General features: G+C 34.0%; 1 protein-coding gene across 4 annotated transcripts; it reads right to left on the bottom strand.

Moving 5' to 3' along the window:
* Positions 1 to 2,764: 2,764 nt before the first annotated feature.
* LOC123556571 (protein unc-50 homolog A-like) lies at positions 2,765 to 15,909 on the bottom strand. Of its 4 annotated transcripts, none has more exons than XM_045347393.2 (8): positions 15,783 to 15,909; positions 12,682 to 12,961; positions 11,910 to 11,935; positions 11,645 to 11,710; positions 10,838 to 10,958; positions 10,204 to 10,361; positions 8,913 to 9,014; positions 2,765 to 6,891 (listed from the first exon to the last, which is right to left on the bottom strand). In XM_045347393.2, the coding sequence occupies exons 2-8, from the start codon at positions 12,930 to 12,932 to the stop codon at positions 6,755 to 6,757; spliced, it is 861 nt and encodes a 286-aa protein (XP_045203328.1). In that variant the 5' UTR covers positions 12,933 to 12,961; positions 15,783 to 15,909; the 3' UTR covers positions 2,765 to 6,754. The 4 variants fall into 4 exon arrangements, with proteins under 4 accessions (XP_045203328.1, XP_045203329.1, XP_053398777.1 ...); XM_045347394.2 differs by having other exon boundaries at positions 15,847 to 15,900; XM_053542802.1 differs by having other exon boundaries at positions 15,812 to 15,871.
* Positions 15,910 to 19,875: the final 3,966 nt, after the last annotated feature.

The raw sequence follows: 19,875 nt of genomic DNA, 5'->3' as shown, positions 1-19,875 counted from the left end.
GGGAGGGCACCTTACATCCATGCTGCAGACCAGGATCCATCAAGTTGTTCATGAGAATGTGTCATTAAAAGTATTTCTTAATTAGCAATAATGACAACTTAAAAAGGCAGTGTGACCCCATTTGAATATAATTAGGAGAGGACCTCAAGCTCATCCTACAGACCATGTTTGAGGAAGATCCAGCTAGCGGTCCATGAGAAGATGTTGTTAAAAGGTATTTCTGTTTTTAGCTCACCTGTCACATAGTGACCATAAGATCTCGGTTCCTTTCTTGAACTGGCCAAATCCCATTATGGGTTCCAGAGTTATGGCCCCTGATAGAGCCAAAATTAGCTATTTTGACATTGTCTGCACAATAGCAGCTTCATTTATGATTTGAATTTAATCAAACTTGCACAAAACTTGTGTCACCATAAGATCTCGGTTCCTTTCTTAAACCGGCCAGATCCCATAATGGGTTCCAGAGTTATGGCCCCTGAAAGGGCCAGAATTAGCTATTTTGACCTTGTCTGCACAATAGCAGCTTCATTTATGATTTGATTTTAACCAAACTTGCACACAACTTGTATCACCACAAGATCTTGTTTCCTTTCTTCAACTGGCCAGATTCCATCATGGGTTTCAGAGTTATGGCCCCTTAAAGGTCCAAAATTGGCTATTTTGGCTTTTGCAGCCATATAGAGACTTCATTTATGGTTTTATTTGATACAAACTTCCAATATATCTTCAACAACAATAAATCTTGGATTCCATGACAAATCAGATCCAATCATAGGTTCCAGTTATTTTATATCTGATTACCTCCCCTGATTGTAATCAAAATGGATTTATATCAGTAAGTACTTACAGGACTTATTTGAAATTTCATTATTGTTATTAGTTGGACTGAGACAATCAGGGTAGATAACTATGGACTGATTTTATGTCAAATTACCTCCCTTTATTTCAAATTAAAATTGTTATATCTCCATAACTAATGAAGACACTGATCTGAAATTTCATTTATGTCAACAGATTTATTTGGTAGATCCTTCTTTTGTCCACTTACAATATTTTTTTTTTTTTATTACTTCCCATTTACGTTACTAAATAACTTATTTTTAGTAACTTTTTTATTATTGGTCGTAGGGAAAACAAGAGACCAGTTGTCTGTGGTACAACATGGATGGTACCTCCAATTTTCAGGTGTATTTTAACATATCTATACCTTGTAAGATTTTTTTTCGTTAAATTTCTTCCCTTTGTTGTTCCTGTCCTTTGGACTTAGATGTTTTTTCTGAGGACCTTCTTGTCCTCAAGTACAATGATAACAGGTGAGCGATATAGGGCCATCATGGCCCTCTTGTTAACTCTAGTGGCACCTAAAATGGGCCGAGTGCCCGCGTTTCAACAAATTCTAGAAAGTACCTTATATCAATGCTACAGGACAAATTTGATGAAGATCCATTTAGCACTTGATGAGAAAAAATTGTTTAAACTTATGCAAATAATCTCATACTTATGTGATAGGGAGACCTTCATTGTTGTTGATTGCCAGCACATGAAATTTATTGAATTGAAAAAATAATTCTTAATTTTCTCAGGAATATGTACAGAGCATTGTTACAACGAATTAAGGAAAACAAAGAGGCCTAAATGGGCCTAAGTTGCTCATCTGAAAAGCATCTTTATTTTTGACCTTGTACGTTTTAATATTTATCAATTAAGAACTTGCAAAGGAAGTTATTCTCTTCTCTGCTGTTAACAATAATACCATAGTAAATATTCTCGAAGTGAAGCTTAAAACGTCATGAGATTATCTTTTATGTTTTTTAAAACGGGACACACTCTTTCAACTACCATCGAACCAGGAAGTATATATTTGCTTCTAGGAATGTAGAATAATGCAAAAACAGTGTAGTGCACGTATGGCAAGTATCAAGACAGGATTAAGGCCCTTTACCAGGCATATCTCCAGATGAACACTGCAGTATGAAATGTTTAACAAGTGACCGAGTATTGCAAAGGCAAAACAGAAGTCCCCTACCTGTGAAAAAACAATTTTACTTGACCTTCAATAGTGACCTTGACCAACAACCATGGGCCATATGCCCCGCACAATCATGGGGAACATTTCTGTGTAGTACTAAAATAATCTTTCAATGCAATTAAAAGTAATGGCAAATATTACTTGACCTTGACCTTTGACCAACACCCATGCAATTAAAAGTAATGGAGCAAAAACAAATTTTTACTTGACCTTGAACAGTGACCTTGACCTTTAACCGACAAGCATATCTCATGCATTGAAACATTGTCTTATCATAGGGAACGTTTAAGTGTAGCACTAAGATAATCCATCAATGCATTTAAAGTTATGAAGCAGAAACAATTTTAACTTGACCTTCAAAGTTTTATGAACCTAGCTGGAGTACTTCTTGAGTTTTCACAGGATCCAAATTTGTGGACGGATGGACAGACGGAGGGCGTTCCTACAGCCTTCTCCGGTGTTCCACTAGTAGGGACTTAAACTAGCAACTTCTACATAATTTATCATGGGAAAATATAAAACAGTATTAATACAGCTAAATTCCTTCCATTTTACGTTACAATGATGTATAAATGTCATTTTATCTTAAAGTATGAGAAAGACCTACATTATGTATTTGAGATATGTCTTCCATTACTATCATGTGACGTGTGTCATATATCAAGACGTCAGCAAAAGTATGAAAACATGTAGAACAGACGTCAAGCATAGGTATGGAAGAAAACGATAAACAACTTTCATTTTGCAGTAAAATGACACGTTTAATTCAGTTTCAACATGATTCGTTCATAAATATATAATACACATGTACATAATTCTTTCAAATATCTAACATATAAAGGATTCAAATAAACAATTGTTTCAAATTAATTTTTTCCTGACCTCGGAACCTGTACACAGTTTAACAAAACTGCTTCAGAAACAAGTTATTTTAACCTTCATATCCATGGCCGGCATTCAAAACACCAAACTTGCAGTTTTGGTTATTTCATTTTTTTTTTCAACACAAAATGCACATATTCATTTAGCATATCTTTGGAAAATGGTAACTCCTTCATTCATTAGAAAAGTCTACTTTGATCACAAGATAAAATATCCATCTGCAGTCATTAGAAAAATAAAATGTAATAAAGTAAACCTCCCATAAATTAACACATAGCAAGCGAAATATGGACATTTGGATACTAAATGGAATTTTCTAGCCATTTTTGCATCATTCTGCAAAAACATTATATTTGCTTTTCATGAAAGTGAGTTGTTTGTTCATCATTTTGAATTGGTTTCATCAGTATTGCTGAATCTTGCTTAATTATTACTACTCTAATTCACTGAATTTTTGCAAATAAGAAAATCCAAAGGGAGACAACAGACATTGTAATTCTCTCTGTATATCACAGAATTTCCAAACATTCTACTACTGAGGAATAGCAGCTATTTTGTCAGATTTTCTATAAAAAAGAGAACCTTTCCTTTACCTTATTAGGAGAAGGCTAACTTTCTTTCCTGTATATAATGTTTACACTGTCTTACATAAATACCAATTTTGATACATCTGTTTTCAAAAATCTGGAAGTAACTTTCTGCATATATGCATGAATTCAAACACACTCAAAACAGAATAAGAATATAACATAAAGTAAAGACAAAACAAAGACTGCCCAATGGAAATAAATGTGTCAGAAGTACAGTAATTTTAGCTACCCCACAAAGTCTGCTTTTGTTTTCAAATACCATTCAATTTACTGGTCTATAAACCCTTCAGGGATAAAAGTACTGTGTTATTCAAGCAAGTCAGATGTTTACAAAACTTATACTGTACTTTTATTGCATAACCCTGTATCAATTAAATTCTAATAAATGTGTCCAATCAACATGGATAAATGTAGCACTACTCACAGGGATTATTTGTTAAAATACTCTACTATTTGTATTTTATTAGTGACCCAATTAACCCTTTGCCTGCTGGCGGCAGTAATTCTGCCTTTGCGACCAGTGCAGACCAAGATCAGCCTGCACATCCGTGCAGTCTGATCATGGTCTGCACTGTTCGCTATTCAGTCAGTAAATTTTCAGTTAACACCCCTTCGAATAATAAATGGTATTGCCCAAACTGAATGATGGACCAGTCTATTATAGAAATTTAGCAGGCTAAGGATTAATCTTATGTGTTCCAAAAATACATAAAAATGCAGCTTTCAATATCTCACAAAATGTCAAACAAAAAGCTAAGTTTATATAAGAAACGGCCAAGCTTTACTGAACAAACACATTCTTTTTGGCTGGAAAAATATTTATAAACCAGTCATGATGAATACATTCACAAGGTTTAAATTCAAATTATCATGAAAATATGTATGGATGTAACAACCTATGACATAGTGTCTGTAGCTAAAAAATAAAGAAATTGATTTTGTTCAACGGAAGTTATAAATTGATATAAATCTTGTAAACATGGCAAAAACAAAGTGTATCTACCTATAAAAATTACATAATTCCTTGCCACAAATCTTCAAGACATATGTTAAAACAAGTTAAACCATTAATCATTCTTACATGAAGATAAAAGTTCATAACATCAAGTTCATTACCTAACAATGAATATAGATCATCTACTCTGCATATTTCTATATCATAGTACTCTAAGATTTATGATCATGTAAGAATGAAAATAATGATGGCTTTGTTGTGATTTATTATCTGATATTCAACCACTCGAACCATGTCCTGGTTAAATTACTGCTCCTGAACAGTACGCTCCCACGTTATCAGTTGATAAACCACACAAACATCTTGATTAAAAAAAAAAAACCAGGTGCGTATCTATATGTACTACCAAATATACTTTGATGTTCTGAACACGAGTATAACATGATAAGAGGTATACGCTTACACTACAGACGGCTGAAGCATTTACACAACTGTATGCTTCCTGTGAAAATTCTTGATCATAAATGTTTCATTGGATATAGAGGTAACAATATATTAATACAAGAGGCCCTAAGTCACTTGACCTTTTTTCAGCCATGTTATTGACTGTGAAATGATAGATCTGTAATAACTGGATTTCTGTTGAAGTATCATTGAAAACTACAAAGTAAAAGAACTAATTCTATAAAATATTTTTGTCATGTAATTTATATTTTCTTTTTCAGTAGACAATTCTCTTTCAAATAACACCAAAATTATATGAGCTTACATGGCATCAATATCTGATATATTTTAATAGCACTGTTATATAGAACTTGCTTATTTGTGGACCAGATATCTTAAAAGCTTTTTTAAAAAAAAATTGTTGCCATGGCCCAAAAATGTGTAACCATTACTGTAACAGCAAACTTAAGCGAGGTCCAACCAAGGGTGCTAAAGATCAAGACAGCTGTGTTAGTGGAGGGTGTTAGGCAAGTAATGGGGATTGTTGCATCCCTCAATATCCCAACTTATATACCAAGTTTAAAGTCAATACCTTGAATAGTTATTAAGTTACGCTCCAGGCACAAAATATTTGGGAAATATGTATCTTTGAGCTCCATTTGTGACAATGACTTTTGACCTATCAACTTAGTTCATGCTCTCTGTAAATCGTCTCATTGCTGCCTACCTATATGTAAAGTTCAGTCAATATTTTGAATAGTAATTATGTTTCGGACACAAAATATGACGGACGAACAGACAGATGCATGCACCATTACATAATATGTCCATTTTTCCGAAACAGGCACATAAAAATAAAGCGATATTAAGAAGTCTAGAAAAGTAGTTTTAATTGAAAAAAAGATGATAGTCTCAAGAATGTTTTCCATAGAGGAAAACTACTACAGACATTATAAAATATGCTAGCAGATCTGATGTCTAAAAGCCCCTCCCAGTCCTTATTCACCCCTTTGTACAAGTGTAGTATTTACAAGATATATATAAATTAGGAAAGTGTTACACAGAACACCTAAACATTACACAGACCATGTATGCACTCTCCGAGGTATTCTTTGCTGTTAACCATCAGTTATGTCCCTTCATTTAGTACACAAAAATTCTATCTACTTTCAGTAGGTATCACATTCATGTAGGTACATTTTTAGTTTTTTTATGATATTGGTTAAACTATGGTTTTCAACAATATCTGAGTCAGTAAACAGTTTAACCTAACTAGGGTTTCCTGATTCTGTAGCAATCCTGACTTAGTCTGGGCAAGTATTTACCCAACAAATCAAAGATATTTTCTCTTCTTTTAAATTAGCATGGAGAACATTCAACTTGCCCAGGAAATAAAACCTATGACCTAGTTTATAGTCCCATGCTCTACCAACTGGGCAAGCCCTAGTTACATCTGGACTCTTCTGCTCACTTCAGTATACAGTAATAGTTATTTAATTACTGCAGTTATTATTCATTGTCTTTCATGGCTGTTTGTTAAATTTAGTCATAAATTAGGCTTAACTGCCCACTGAAAACCTCATAAACCAGATATATATATGCTTAAGAAGCTATTAATGTCAAAATACATTGCTTTGTCTTTAAAAGACAGAGTTAAATACTTTACTTATTACTACTCCAGCTGAAAATTTCATAAAAGCATATAACAGATTCATTCAACTTATATAAAAACAAATCTGCAACAGACATTGTGATCCCAAAATATTTTAATTACAAAAACACATTCTGTACATATCTACATTTTTCACAATCTCTATTATGTATCTTGGATCCGTGTGGTCGCTGTACACACTGCTAGAATACACGAAATCTGTAGAACGTACACATATGCCAACTGAAGTTCCAGTTTAGAATCAAAGACAGTACATAAACAATTATCACTCCTGTCACAGGAAACAACAATGCTCGTGTGTTCTTTAAAAATGGCAATGCTGAAATAGAAAATAAATATTTGTAAATATATAGATACTGAAAATATGGTGTCTGCTGAGAAAAAAACAACACTAAAATAAACAATAATCATGGAATATGGTTATTTTCTTCATAAAACAAACTTGCTTGCTGCTTTAATTTACACAAGTTTCAATCTGTTTACCCGTATTTCAAAATGATTGTTGAGGAAGTACTATCAACATTCAGGGCTTAAGCTAGGCTAAGATTTTAGGGAGAAGTCACTTCTCCCTCAGCTAAGATTGGTATATGGTATATCAGCAAAAAATAAATCAAGCTCCCAATTCAAAGTCAACAAGTGTATGAATTAAATACATGTCAATAGCAGTGACATCACTATGACATCACACAGAATACAGGTCTTCTTTGATCTGCTGGTGTCTCGTTGATATGCTGGTGTCGGCACACATTAAAAGAAACAGTTGTCAAACAGGTTTAACCCAGTTTCTGGTGGCAGGTGTCAAAAATTTGCGTAAATTTCAGTTACATTATTTTATTCATAGAAAGTGTCAGTGATAATATTATTTTTCTACAGTTTGGGTAAAATTAAGTGGATTTAAGGAAATTACTCGAGCCATGCACGGTAAGATACTTTCTAAAGATCGGAAATGATGTATGTATGTATGTATACTGCTTGACGTCCCTTTCGGGTATAACTACTAATGAATGTGTAAGCTTATGTAATATAAATCCCTACTGCTTTGTTTATCAACGGTCAATTTACAAAACAAGTGTCACATTTGCACTTCTCCGTAATCTGAAGTAGGCGGAGCTTAAATTATGCTTTCTTGTATTCCAGTCAAGTGTCAACAGGCCGATAGCGGATAACTGGAGGTGTGTGGATAAAAAAATCGGGCGACTTGAATTTCGCTTTGATGTTAGATTAGAGCGAAGTAGGGAGCTACAAAGTGACTATTTCGCTCAAGTCGCTCCCTAGCTTAAGCCCTGGTCACATATATTAACTAGGCAAAATGACTGTATCAGGGTTTCTGCCCAGCATTCAATCCTTGGTAAGATGATGGAAAAGATGGTCAAATTTTGTTTCACGTAGCAATTTTCATAGCTCTGGCTAACAATTTACCAAATTTATGTTCCTTTTTCAACACAGAAAAATTTTGCTAAAGCTTTTGTATGAAAGCTAGTGTTAGACGGCAAGGCTTCTAATAGTCAAGCATGCTCTGATTAGACAGGTCTTGCTCCATGATTTGACCTAGTGACCTAGTTTTTGACTTTTGGAAATCCAATTTTAAACTTATCCTGTATTTCAGAAAGACAAACATTCTGGCAAACATTTATGATAATCAAATGGAAAATGTGAAAAAATACTTTTGAACTAAATTAGATAGAAAAATTCACATCCCTGAAAATTTGGCTGCGAGTTCACTTGCATCATCAATGTTGTGTTCAAAATTTTTTACCGTCATTTCGGAATATGGTGTGCTAAAACACACAAAAATGTTTGTATGTTTGTTAAAGAAATCCATGCTAAGCTATCATTAATATTACTTAATAACAAGGAATTGGTAAAACCAAATGATGCTCCCTGATGCATGTGCTTGTCCCAATATGGGGAATAACGTACTAAAAAAAAAAAAAAAAAAAAAAAAAAAAGAAAAAACAAAAATGATGATAAAAAGAAGAAAATCGAATAAAGGGAGATAATTGAAAAAACTAGGTAAGGTAGAGTTATGGTTCTTTGACACTGTGCAGTTTCAATGAAATGCCATTAATACTTTTAATTTTTATATTTTGTATAATAAAGGGAGATAATTCAAAAACTAGGTAAGGTAGTTCTTTGATAATGCACTTTGTCTCAATGGCCTCTATGATTAAGTGATGTTTCAATCAAATGCCATTAATACTTTTCAAGTTATACTCGGGACAAAAGTCTGACAGACGGATGGACAAAGTGGCAACTATATGCTCCCCCTTTGGGGAGCATAAAAAATCCAGAAATGTGTACAGCATGCATGATAAAACAATTAAAAACACTTATACTTACCACTGTATCCAAGAAATGTTATGTATATATAGTAACAAATGGCCACCAACCAGAGAGTGTTACCAAAGAAACGACCAATGAACCAGTCTTGATTTATCACAGCTGTAAGAAATATAACATAGCACATCAGTTACATGTTCAACTCATTTACCTGTTGTTTTTACAAAATACATTATAATCTTTAAATGGTTGAAAAAGAAAGCAGAATTAAAATTATGTTGTCACATCAGTCAAGAAGTTTTTTGACTAAAGATTTGTTACATAAAATTCGATAATGAAAATTCTCACAAGGGCTGTCATAGTAATGTTACAATTAAGTGAAACAAGAGCACTGCCTTGCAGGTGCAGATGCTCATCTGATTTTTTTTGTCTCTGTATAATAGAAATATTGTCCTACCCATGATTTTCTAAGTCCATAAGGGGCCATAATTCTTGCAAAAAGAAATGTAGAGTTATGGTACTTGCTGTGCAGAGTCAGCTTTTAATGGCGAATAACTGCTCCAAGTTTTAAAGCAATAGCTTTGACCGTTAAGGAGAAAAGTTGACCTAAACGCAAAACTTAACCAAGAAATCTGATATTTTCTAAGTCCAAAAGGGGCCATAATTCTTGTAAAAAGCTGGATGGAGTTATGTTTCTTCCTGTACAGAGTCAGCTTTTAATGGTGAACAAGTGTTACAAGTTTTAAAGCAATAGTTTTGACCGTTAAGGAGAAAAGTTGACCTAAACACAAAACTTAACAAAGAAATCTGATTTTCTAAGCCATAATTCTTGCAAAAGGCAGGATGGAATTATGTTTCTTGCTGTACAAAGTCAGCTTTTGATGGTGAACAAGTGTTGAAAGTTTCAAAGCAATAGCTTTGATAGTTTAGGAGAAAAGTTGACCTAAACATAAAACTTAACCAAGAAATCTGATATTTTCTAAGTCTAAAAGGGGCCATAATTCTTGCAAAGAGCAGGATGGAGTTAAGTTTCTTGCTGTACAGTGTCAGCTATTGATGTTGAACAAGTGTTGCAAGTTTTAAAGCAATAGCTTTGATAGTTTAGGAGAAAAGCTGACCTAAACATAAAACTTAATCGGGCAACGCTGATGCCAATGCCGATCAAGTGATGACAATAACTCATCTTTTTTTCCCCAAAAAATCAGATGAGCTAAAAATGACAACTCAAACTATTACAGATTTTTTGTCTGAAGCTACTGTTAAGACAAAAAAAGACCACTGATATGAATGAAACAGTTTTGTAATTGCTGTAAAATTAAATCTGCAAAAAAAAGATATCATGGTTACTTACAGTGCAGAAAAGCCAGCTGAAAGAGATGCAGTATCATGAGAAGTGGGAAGAAAGCATTGAGATGTACATCAAACGCATAGCCCCACTCTACATCCTGACCCTTTGGAATCTCCTGACCCCTCGGCGGAGATATCACCATATATCTGTTTGTTATAAACCTAAAATGATAACAAAATCCATCTGTATATATGCATTTACATGTCAATAGAATGAAGATTGTTATATACATACAAGTAGGTTGAAAATCAATGTTTTATCAATATTTGTTCATAATGTATTGATTAAAAATGTTCAGTACAAGACAGTCCTACTTTTAACAGTCTTCTTTGTGTTCCTTAATGAACAACCTGTCCAGTTCAAAATGATGTAAAAGATGTAAAAAACCTAAATTTATGCAACTGTTAATACAATACCAACTTGAAATATGTGTAAAAGTAAACCAATACTAGCTTAAAATTTTAACTTTTGACTACAAGCTGTGGATCTGATCGTATTGCTCAGTTAATTTATTAATGATGTCGAGAACCTAGTAACCCCAATAATTCACTCACCTCCTTTGTAAGCTATCACTTACTTGTGGGGCAAAAGGCAGCGAAAGTAAAACATATTTACAGAAAAGTATGTTTGTTCTTACCAGAACAATGTAGCAATTAGTAATCCCACACCTATACAATCCACAAATACAACCCACACTATGAACTTGAGAAATCCCAGAAAATGTAATCCAAGCACCACAGCAAACCCAACAGAGGAAACTGGAAACAATAAGAACATTTTATAGTCATGTTGTTTATCAATTATAAATAAGACCAATTCATATCTGGCACAAGTCCACTCCTTACATAAAACATCTAGCCACAGTCTGACCTAGCTCCCATCTATATTCAACAAAGGTTAACTGGGCTATTAAGTAAAACTTTTGAAAATAAATATTAATATTTCATGTAATAAAACACTTAACTGAATGATTTACCACTTTTACCAGTAAATAGTCAAGACTACTGACTATCAATCTTTGGACCTCAGGCAATATTTTTGCTTACTGACCATCAAGCCATTTAGTTTAGTGTATACTGGTAATATTTTTTTAAAAACACATGTTATATTTCTTAAAACATGACTAGAATACACAGATTACAACATTTGCCTCTGATATTGGATTAGAAGTTTGACACACAAGAGTGATATAACACAGATATAACACAGATATTGCAAGTTGTGCTGACTGGGCAAAGCCATATGCACCTCAGTATTTCTTGTTAGAATTTACTTTTGATAGGACAGGTTTTTAAGATTGAAGTTTTTATCCTTTAAAGTTTACCTGGTAAAAATTATTTTGAAAAAAAAGTCCTCTCATGATCCTCAAGAGAAAATGTGACAAAATGTGAAAATGTCCTTCAATTATAAACATAGAGCAGTATTTTAAGAGAAATTAACATACTTATCAACCAGAAACTCAGTAAGACGAGAAAAGCTGGGTCGTCTCTTGCCCACTGGTCTTTTGTGTCTGAAACAAAAACAAAAATGTTTTCTAAATCTTGATCAAACAATATGTATCTTGAATTGGTTTAGGATACGCAATTATTGAAGTTTTTATACTGTTACAATGCTAATAACTTGTACTTTTAGCAAATGAACGTGTAGGAAAAATGTTTATATAAGTCACACAGACAGATACTGCATTGTAACAATAATTCTTTACTTACTTTTTCTGTACTGAAAATTTCTGTATCTGAAAAATATAGAGCAGATTTCACATATTAATAACAATAATCATAGATAATTTGTGTTTCATTGGTGTTTAATACAGATTATAAAAGCAGTTTATGAACCTATTTTTCTTGTTTCAGCCCAATTAAGAATATCTTAAATAGGTTCAATTCCTAATTTCCTTTTCAGTTATTCAAAATTATGTTTCAATTTTTTAACAGTGAACTGTTTTCTAACATGCATGTTTCTCTGCAAGTTCAAGTATGGAATATGGAACGATGCATGACTGACAATGAGACTTAAAGCGTCTTCAATAAAGTTCCTATGTAGAACAAACTTTTTTTATCAATATTTTTGTTTGGTTAAGACTCAAACTGACACAAAGTAGGTCATACTGCGACTTTTCCAGCTTTTGATGGTGGAGGAAGATCCTAAGTGCCTCTCTGGGCATTTAATTAGGCACAGACGGGCATCTAGGCAGAACCACTGATCTTCTGTAAGGCAGCTGGATGGCTTCCTCATATAAGAATTCCACCACATGTGAAGTTATGAACCCACATCAGAGACGAGTAAGTGATTCGAAGTCAGCAATATTAAACGCTCAGCCATGGACTACCCGTTTGATATCATTATTGCTGCAGACAGAATATAGCACAACGCTATAACATATATCATGATACAATTATGCTATATACATGTAAAATTTAATGTTATGGTTGAAGACAAGCAAATACTTTGTACTCTGAATCATAAATAGAAAGTTCTTACACTTTTTGTGGTGCTACAAACAAGTAAATCATTTGCCAAAATGCATATTCAAAGTCCATCTGTTTAAATTTCAACAGCCGTCTCAAATATTTCTGTCTTTTAGCATTCGCTGATAATCTACGTTCATGCCTTGTATGGTCTTCTGTCTTTGAAAAGAATGGTGAAGATGGTGGAGATGTCTGTGGAGATAGCTGGGGTGACATTGCCGGAGACACGCTCCGGTAACTGAATGCATCTCGTTGACTAGTCATTGTCACTAGCGAGAGAAATCACCTTCAATCTGCAATAATAACATGATCTTATTTTCAGTGACTTTAATTAAAATCATTTTCCTTTTCAAATAAGCTGAACTGAACCAAATCTGGCACTTTACTGTTTCATCATTTGACCATATGAATTGTAGTGAACCTTGGTGTTTGAGCTACGTTGAGTGTTTCATTGTATTGTTTAAAAAAAATTCAGTCCATGGCAATGTAAAAGTTAATCATTTCTGGAGTCTTCTCAGCACTTTATGATGAACATGCGAGGGTTGTCCCAGAAAATCGCGAACTATTTTTATTATTTTGAAAATAAGCAGCGCATCAAATAATTATTTTATCTGATGTTATTCAGGGTTCTCGGAAACGCCGAAATTGGCGTCCCTGTACGCATAATTGGTCCCGGTATACGCGTGTTTATTGCAGCTTGGGAGTCCCCAGACGCATGTTATTCATTGTATACCCTCAGGACTGTAGAGTTTAAAATTAAATATCTGTCATATTACTGGAGTATTTTTTAAATAATGGAAGGCAGTCAGTGCTAGTTAATGCACGCTCAATTTTCCCACTACAAAAAGAAGTGGCTTCCTTTTAAATTCATGTAACTTACCCGGGTATGTTACATGAATTTATAATGAAGCTGTTACTTTTTGTAGTGGGAAAATTGAGCGTGCGCCGACTAGTCGGACAAAGTCATTCTTGGATCTGACCTTTGGTCTCCAAGTGTGACCTTGACCTTAGACTTGGTTCTGCTCTGTCTCATGGTGGTGAACATTTCGCGGGCTTAGCGCAAAACAGTTGTAACTTATATGAAATAAAGAAGGAGTTACAACCGTTTTGTGCTAAGCCTGCGATTTGTGCCAAGTAATATTAAAATCCCTTTAAGGATTGTTGAGTTACAGACTGGACAGGAAAAAAGCACCTTTGACTTACAAGTGTGATCTTGACCTTTCAGCTAAGGGCCCGGGTTCTGCGCATGACATGTTGTCTCATCCAGGGGAATATTTGTGTCAACTGATATTTAAATCCTGTTTTGCATGACAAAGTTATAGACCGGACAAGAAAAAATTCCTATTGACCTTTGATCTCCAAGTGTGACCTTGACCTTTAAGCTAGGGTTCTGCATGTTGCGCATGACACGTCATCTCATCATGGGGAACATTTATGTCAAGTAATATTGTAGTCCCTTGATGGATGACAGAGTTATTGACCGGACAGGAAAAAAAACATGTTGACCTTTGACCTCAAATTTTCACCTTGATTTTTGAGCTAGGGGTCCGGGTTTTGCACACGACACGTCGTCTCATCATGGGGAATATTTGTGCCAAGTAACATTAAAATCCCTTAATAAATGACAGAGTTATGGACCGGACACAAAACAGACCCTGTTCATGCCATGTTAACATTTGACTGCCACGTGTGACCTTGACCTTTGAGCTAGGGGTCTGAAAGTTGTGCATGACATATCGTCTTATTATGAGGTATATTTGTGCCAAGGAATAATAAAATCCCTGCATGGATGGCAGAGTTATGGACCGGACAGGAAAAAAGCCCTGTTGACCTTTGACCTCCAATTGTGACCTTGATCTTTGAGCCATGAGTCCGGGTCTTGCGCACGACACGTTGTCTCATCATGGGGAACATTTGTGCCAGGTAATATTAAAATCCCTTCATGAATTCATGACAGAGTTATGGCCGGACAAGAAACTGCGGACAGACAGAATGACGGACAGAAAAGTGCATTCCTATAGTCCCCGAAACTGGTTTTCAAACAGTAGGGGACTAATAAATATGAATTTAGAGATATATAAAATAATTTTTATTATTTTGGTTTCCTGTGGAGGAGTGGTGTAGCAGTCAGAAGTGCCCTCATTATATAGAGGTTTGTGGCAGTAAGAGCTCAAGGTTTTCAGCTAAAATAAAATTAAGACATGCATAATTGATGTTGTAAACTTACTTATTTCACTTCAAATAGCAACTTTTCAAGCCTGCCGTATTTTTTCATGTTACTGATCTGGCATTTTGGGTTATAATCTTAAAACGTTATATTAATGGTGGTGCACGGAAATATCATTGTTGGTATTATACATGAGCGTTCAGTTACAGGTGGACAATTATTAATAAATTTTATGCGCTGCTGATGAATGATATTGAATGATAAAAGTTAAAACCTTCTTAATGAAATTAGCGATGTTTTAATGTTTAATGTTTACCGAATTGTTCAACTACATCCGGGCCTTTTTATAACTTTTTTTTAAACATTTGACTACAGTTTTTTAACAGTTGTTACTCTGTTTATATACCTGAAGTGAGTGCTGCAAACCGTTGTTGAATGTTGAAAAGACTAAAAAAAAAAAAAAAGAAAGAAAGAAATTAAAAATAAATAAAAAAGATGAAAAGAAAAATTGCTATTTCAAGTGAAATTTATGAGTAAGTTAACACATCATTTTAATATGCATGTCCTTACATATATTTTATGCATCTTAAATACTTCCGTAATCCTAGCCTATCCTCATAGGGTTCTCTAGAAATATGGAACTTTTGTAATACTAGAATCGGAGGCTAGGATAATTTACTGTACCATAATCCTAGCCACTGCTAATTCTTTAGTCTTTTGTAATATTTGTAAATTTACTTGTTATTAAGTCAATGAAATAATGTAATGTCATAAACTTTCAAAGACAGTACGTACATTGCGACTACTTAATAGAAATTTCCAGGTGATACCGTCTTTACTTTAACATCCAAATATTTACATCCGACTACTAATCAACTTATATAAATATGCGTATCAAGTAACGAATTTGAACACATAAAGAATTCAAAAGTTCATATTTAATTTACCGTATTTGAACGTTTATCCAGTAGCTTACTTTTAAAAGTCTTAAGCAAATTTACAGAAAAAAACCTGAAAAAAATCATGAAATCCTGTTTTGCTGTCAACGGAAGTTATTACACGGTGATAACGTAGCTCGTGCGAAACACAAATACTAAGGTTTATAACGCCTAAATATACCCTCAGTCCGGCAGTTAAGCTAAGCAGAAAAACAGTACAACATAAGCGGCAGGCGCTTTTTAACCGACTATAGTTTGTCCAGATCTGATATATCTTTACATCCACAATTAATAAACGCAATAAATATCAGACTCGTTTGGAAAGCTTAAGGTACACAAATAGGTAAAATTTTGATGCCTGGTGACCCTATCATTTGAAAGGGGTCTGACTGAATAGCGTCCGGGAATCAAATTTGTTTAAAATAAGTGAAAATCAAATCAAAAATTTAAAGTAATGAATATTTTTAAAAATCCTTTGAAGCTTTTATTGAGAATATAATTCTACGTGTGTATGGCAATTTTCAAGAAGAAATATTCATATTTAGTATGGTTTTGAAAAGAAAAACTGATATTGATGTTGATTCCGCCCGATTCTATATGCGCGGAAAACACAAGTAACAAGCAAAATCAAATCAAAATTTGAAGTTTTCATTAAGAATATAATTCTATGTGCGTATGCCAATTTTCAAGGAAAAATATTTATATCTAGTAATCATTACAGTCATGTTTTTTGTCTGCGAAACTTTAATGACTGGATTTCAGTTGAAGTATCATTGAAGACTGTAAAGTGAAAAAAAAAATAACATATTTTTGTCATGTAATTTATATTTTCTTTTTTCAGTATGCAATACACTTTCAAATGATACCAAAATTATATGAGCTTACCAGGCATCGTGGGTTAACATCATCAGACTTCTAAAAATATGAAAAGCCAGTTGTTCTCGATTATGTTGTACGAAAAGCTAACCTTGTAATACAGTAATACTACAGAATGAGCAGGTGGATTGTTTAAAAAACTTTCATTCAAAATATATACTTCTGTGTGTTCATGTACTGCCTTTCAAAACATGTGTCATATTTTGTTGGATTCCAAGTCATATGTTGGTATTAATGAAAACAAGTATGCTGATACTACTGTAAAGAAATCCCTTTCTTTAATACGATGTAATTTGAAATTAGCATATAATGATGTTAAACAAAAGGTAGATACATATATTTTAACTAAATGACAACAAAGGAATAATGCTTCGTTCATTAACCTGTGTGCTATTAAACCCTCTTTAGGTGAATGTTACCAAGGGAACAGATCAGTTCACAGTGAGGAAAATGTCCTTCCTCGCTGTAGAATATATCTTACCCGTTGATTCATCTTTTGAATAAAAAGAAACAACCTTTATGTATACATTACTATTAAGGGGACCTCCGTGGCCGAGTGGTCATGGTCACTGACTTCAAATCAATTGTCCCTTATCGATGTTGGTTCGAACCTCTCTCGGGACGTTCAATTCTTCATGTGAGGAAGCAATCCAGCTGGCTTAACAAAGGCCTGTGGTTCTATAGAGGTGCCCGCTCTTGATGAAATAATGCAAGGAGGGGCATCTGGGGTCTTCCTCCACCATCAAAGCTTGAAAGTCGCCCGCCATACGTATGACCTCTAATTGTGTCGGTGGGACATTAAACCCAACAAAATAAATAAACTTACTATTAAGCACTTTGATTGATTGCATGGACAGCGCAGTATGTTTATTCTGAGGTTCGATCTTCGAGTGTTCTTTTAAAAGAAGTTTCAGTTTAAAACAGACAGGGACCTATATGGACCTATAATGAAATATGACATGTTGATCTAATACATAAATTATTTATATTCAGTCCGATGTTGCAATGTTTATAAGCAATATTTTTAACACTATAGAGTTGTTTTTTTTCATAGATGAGTATTGGCGATGTGTTTCAATTTACGTCCGTTAATTTATACTTGACGATATATGCCTTTTTGTGACTATTCGCCGTGAACTCCAACTCATTCATTCATTAAAGTAGAATGCTGTCTATTATATAAATGGAGACAAACGTGATGACATTCATACGCAGGATTGTTTCCTTCCTGTATATGCTGTGTTTAGGCATCAATGTAATTGCACCATTGCTAATCCAACTTGTCCTGTGTTACAAAACCTGTTCTAGTTGTGGCATTTTGATACTAGCAAAACTGTGTTATCTTCACTATGAAATACTAAGTGAAATTTAATTTTATCAACGGCATGTTTAAAATTGATTTTTAACAATAAAGAAGCTGACAAAAACATCTGAAGCAATTCTGTATGTATGGGTAAATCAAACACATATGAATATATCCTAGTTGTTTTGTTGAGCATAAAGTTATGATATTGTGTTTAAAACCGTTTTCATTTTCCACTCAGTTGTATCATTGCAAGGAAAGTAAACTAACAGATATCTTTGTTTGCATGTCTGAGTTGTCATTCTTTGCGGACAAACATTAAAACTTCAGTTATTAACAAAAACAAAACATTGACATATTTCACAACGTAAAATCATTTTTAAGGACTTAGAAATCAGTTCCAGTGACATTATATTTATTGTCTTTCTACTTTTGAAAAAATTTAGGTCTATCTCTACCGAATTCAGAATTTAAAATATTCAATGTTATACAGATAAATGACGTAATTCCGAGACATCTGGTTTATCAAATATGAAAAAAAAAACAAGGACAAATGTTCCAAAGGAAAAAGACAAATTCGAGGAACTCAGCCGCCCATACAAAGAACCACATTAATGCTTCAAACGGTTCTAAATTTATTCACGTTTAGGGATACTATGTATCTATATTTACCTAAGCATACATTGATTTTACTCAGTAATATCTTATTAGAAATAATTATTACTTAAGATCTATAAATATTATTCAGAAAACGTATCCAGGCCGAAATACGCTATGTCTCGTGTGACATTGCTTACGAGTGCAAACGTGCATTTCAATGTGAAAGATCTCGTTGGAAAGGACACAGGCACAGCTAGACGGAGACATCTTTGATTTGGCACTAAAAGAAATCATGGCCATAAATTGATAACTGCAATCCAAGACAAGCTTCACACAGGCCGGTATTATTGATACAAAGTTGTAAGGACACCTTTAATAAAACATATAGGTAATATATGATTGAAAGTTGTGACGGGCAAGAGATGGAAAATTTGAAAATTCCTAGAAATGCTTTGATATGATAGATATAAAGTATATCGTACCTGGGCCAAAATACTAATTTATCATGGTTCAGAGTTCAGATACGCAGGAAATGAACCACGAGGGCATTAGCGTTATATGGCGTGGTTTAATATCTAAACATATAAACTCTGAACCGTGGTGAATTTGACGTCAAATCACAAGAAGGCCTTGATTGTTTTCATTATTACATGGTAATTGATTTTTTTAGTAAAAATTATACTGGGCTTCATTTATTTGAGTAGTAAATAACAAGACGTCATACGGCAATTTGACGCCATAATTGACATCATAATGCTTTCTTAACGGTCCGCGCGCCAACCATTGTTTATCGTAGATTCTAACATGGCTCGATTTGATTTCCAGTTAAACAAAGAAGGAAGTCAAGCTCTCTATATTCTGCGATAAAAAATGTGTTAATGAGCATGTGAGAATGAAAACAATCAAGGCCATCTTGTTATTTATCGTCTAATTTACAACGGTTCTCCTTTCAGATGCTTCCGTATTTAACTAACGCCCTTGTGGTTCAATTCCTACGCATCTGAACTCTGAACCGTGGTAAATTATACGATAAACCACTCGAAGGCCTTGATTATTTGTTAGATATACAGAGCTTGACTTTCTTCTTTGTTCAACTGGCAATCAAATCGAACCCTGTACGCCCTCGTGGTTCAATTCCTACGCATCTGAACTCTAATCCGTGGTAAAATAGACGCTAAACCACTCGAAGGCCTTGATTATTTTCATTCTGACATGCTCATTGAAATATTTTAATAGATATTATGCTGGACTTTATTCACCCGAGGAGTAATGAACCAGACGTCATGCGGCAATTTGACGTCATAATTGACAGAGTTTGATCTC

This window comes from Mercenaria mercenaria, chromosome 5, assembly GCF_021730395.1.
Source record: "Mercenaria mercenaria strain notata chromosome 5, MADL_Memer_1, whole genome shotgun sequence".
NCBI classification, from domain to species: Eukaryota; Metazoa; Mollusca; class Bivalvia; order Venerida; family Veneridae; genus Mercenaria; species Mercenaria mercenaria.
Note: the sequence above shows the minus strand (reverse complement) of the source record. Positions and strands in the feature narration are given on the sequence as shown.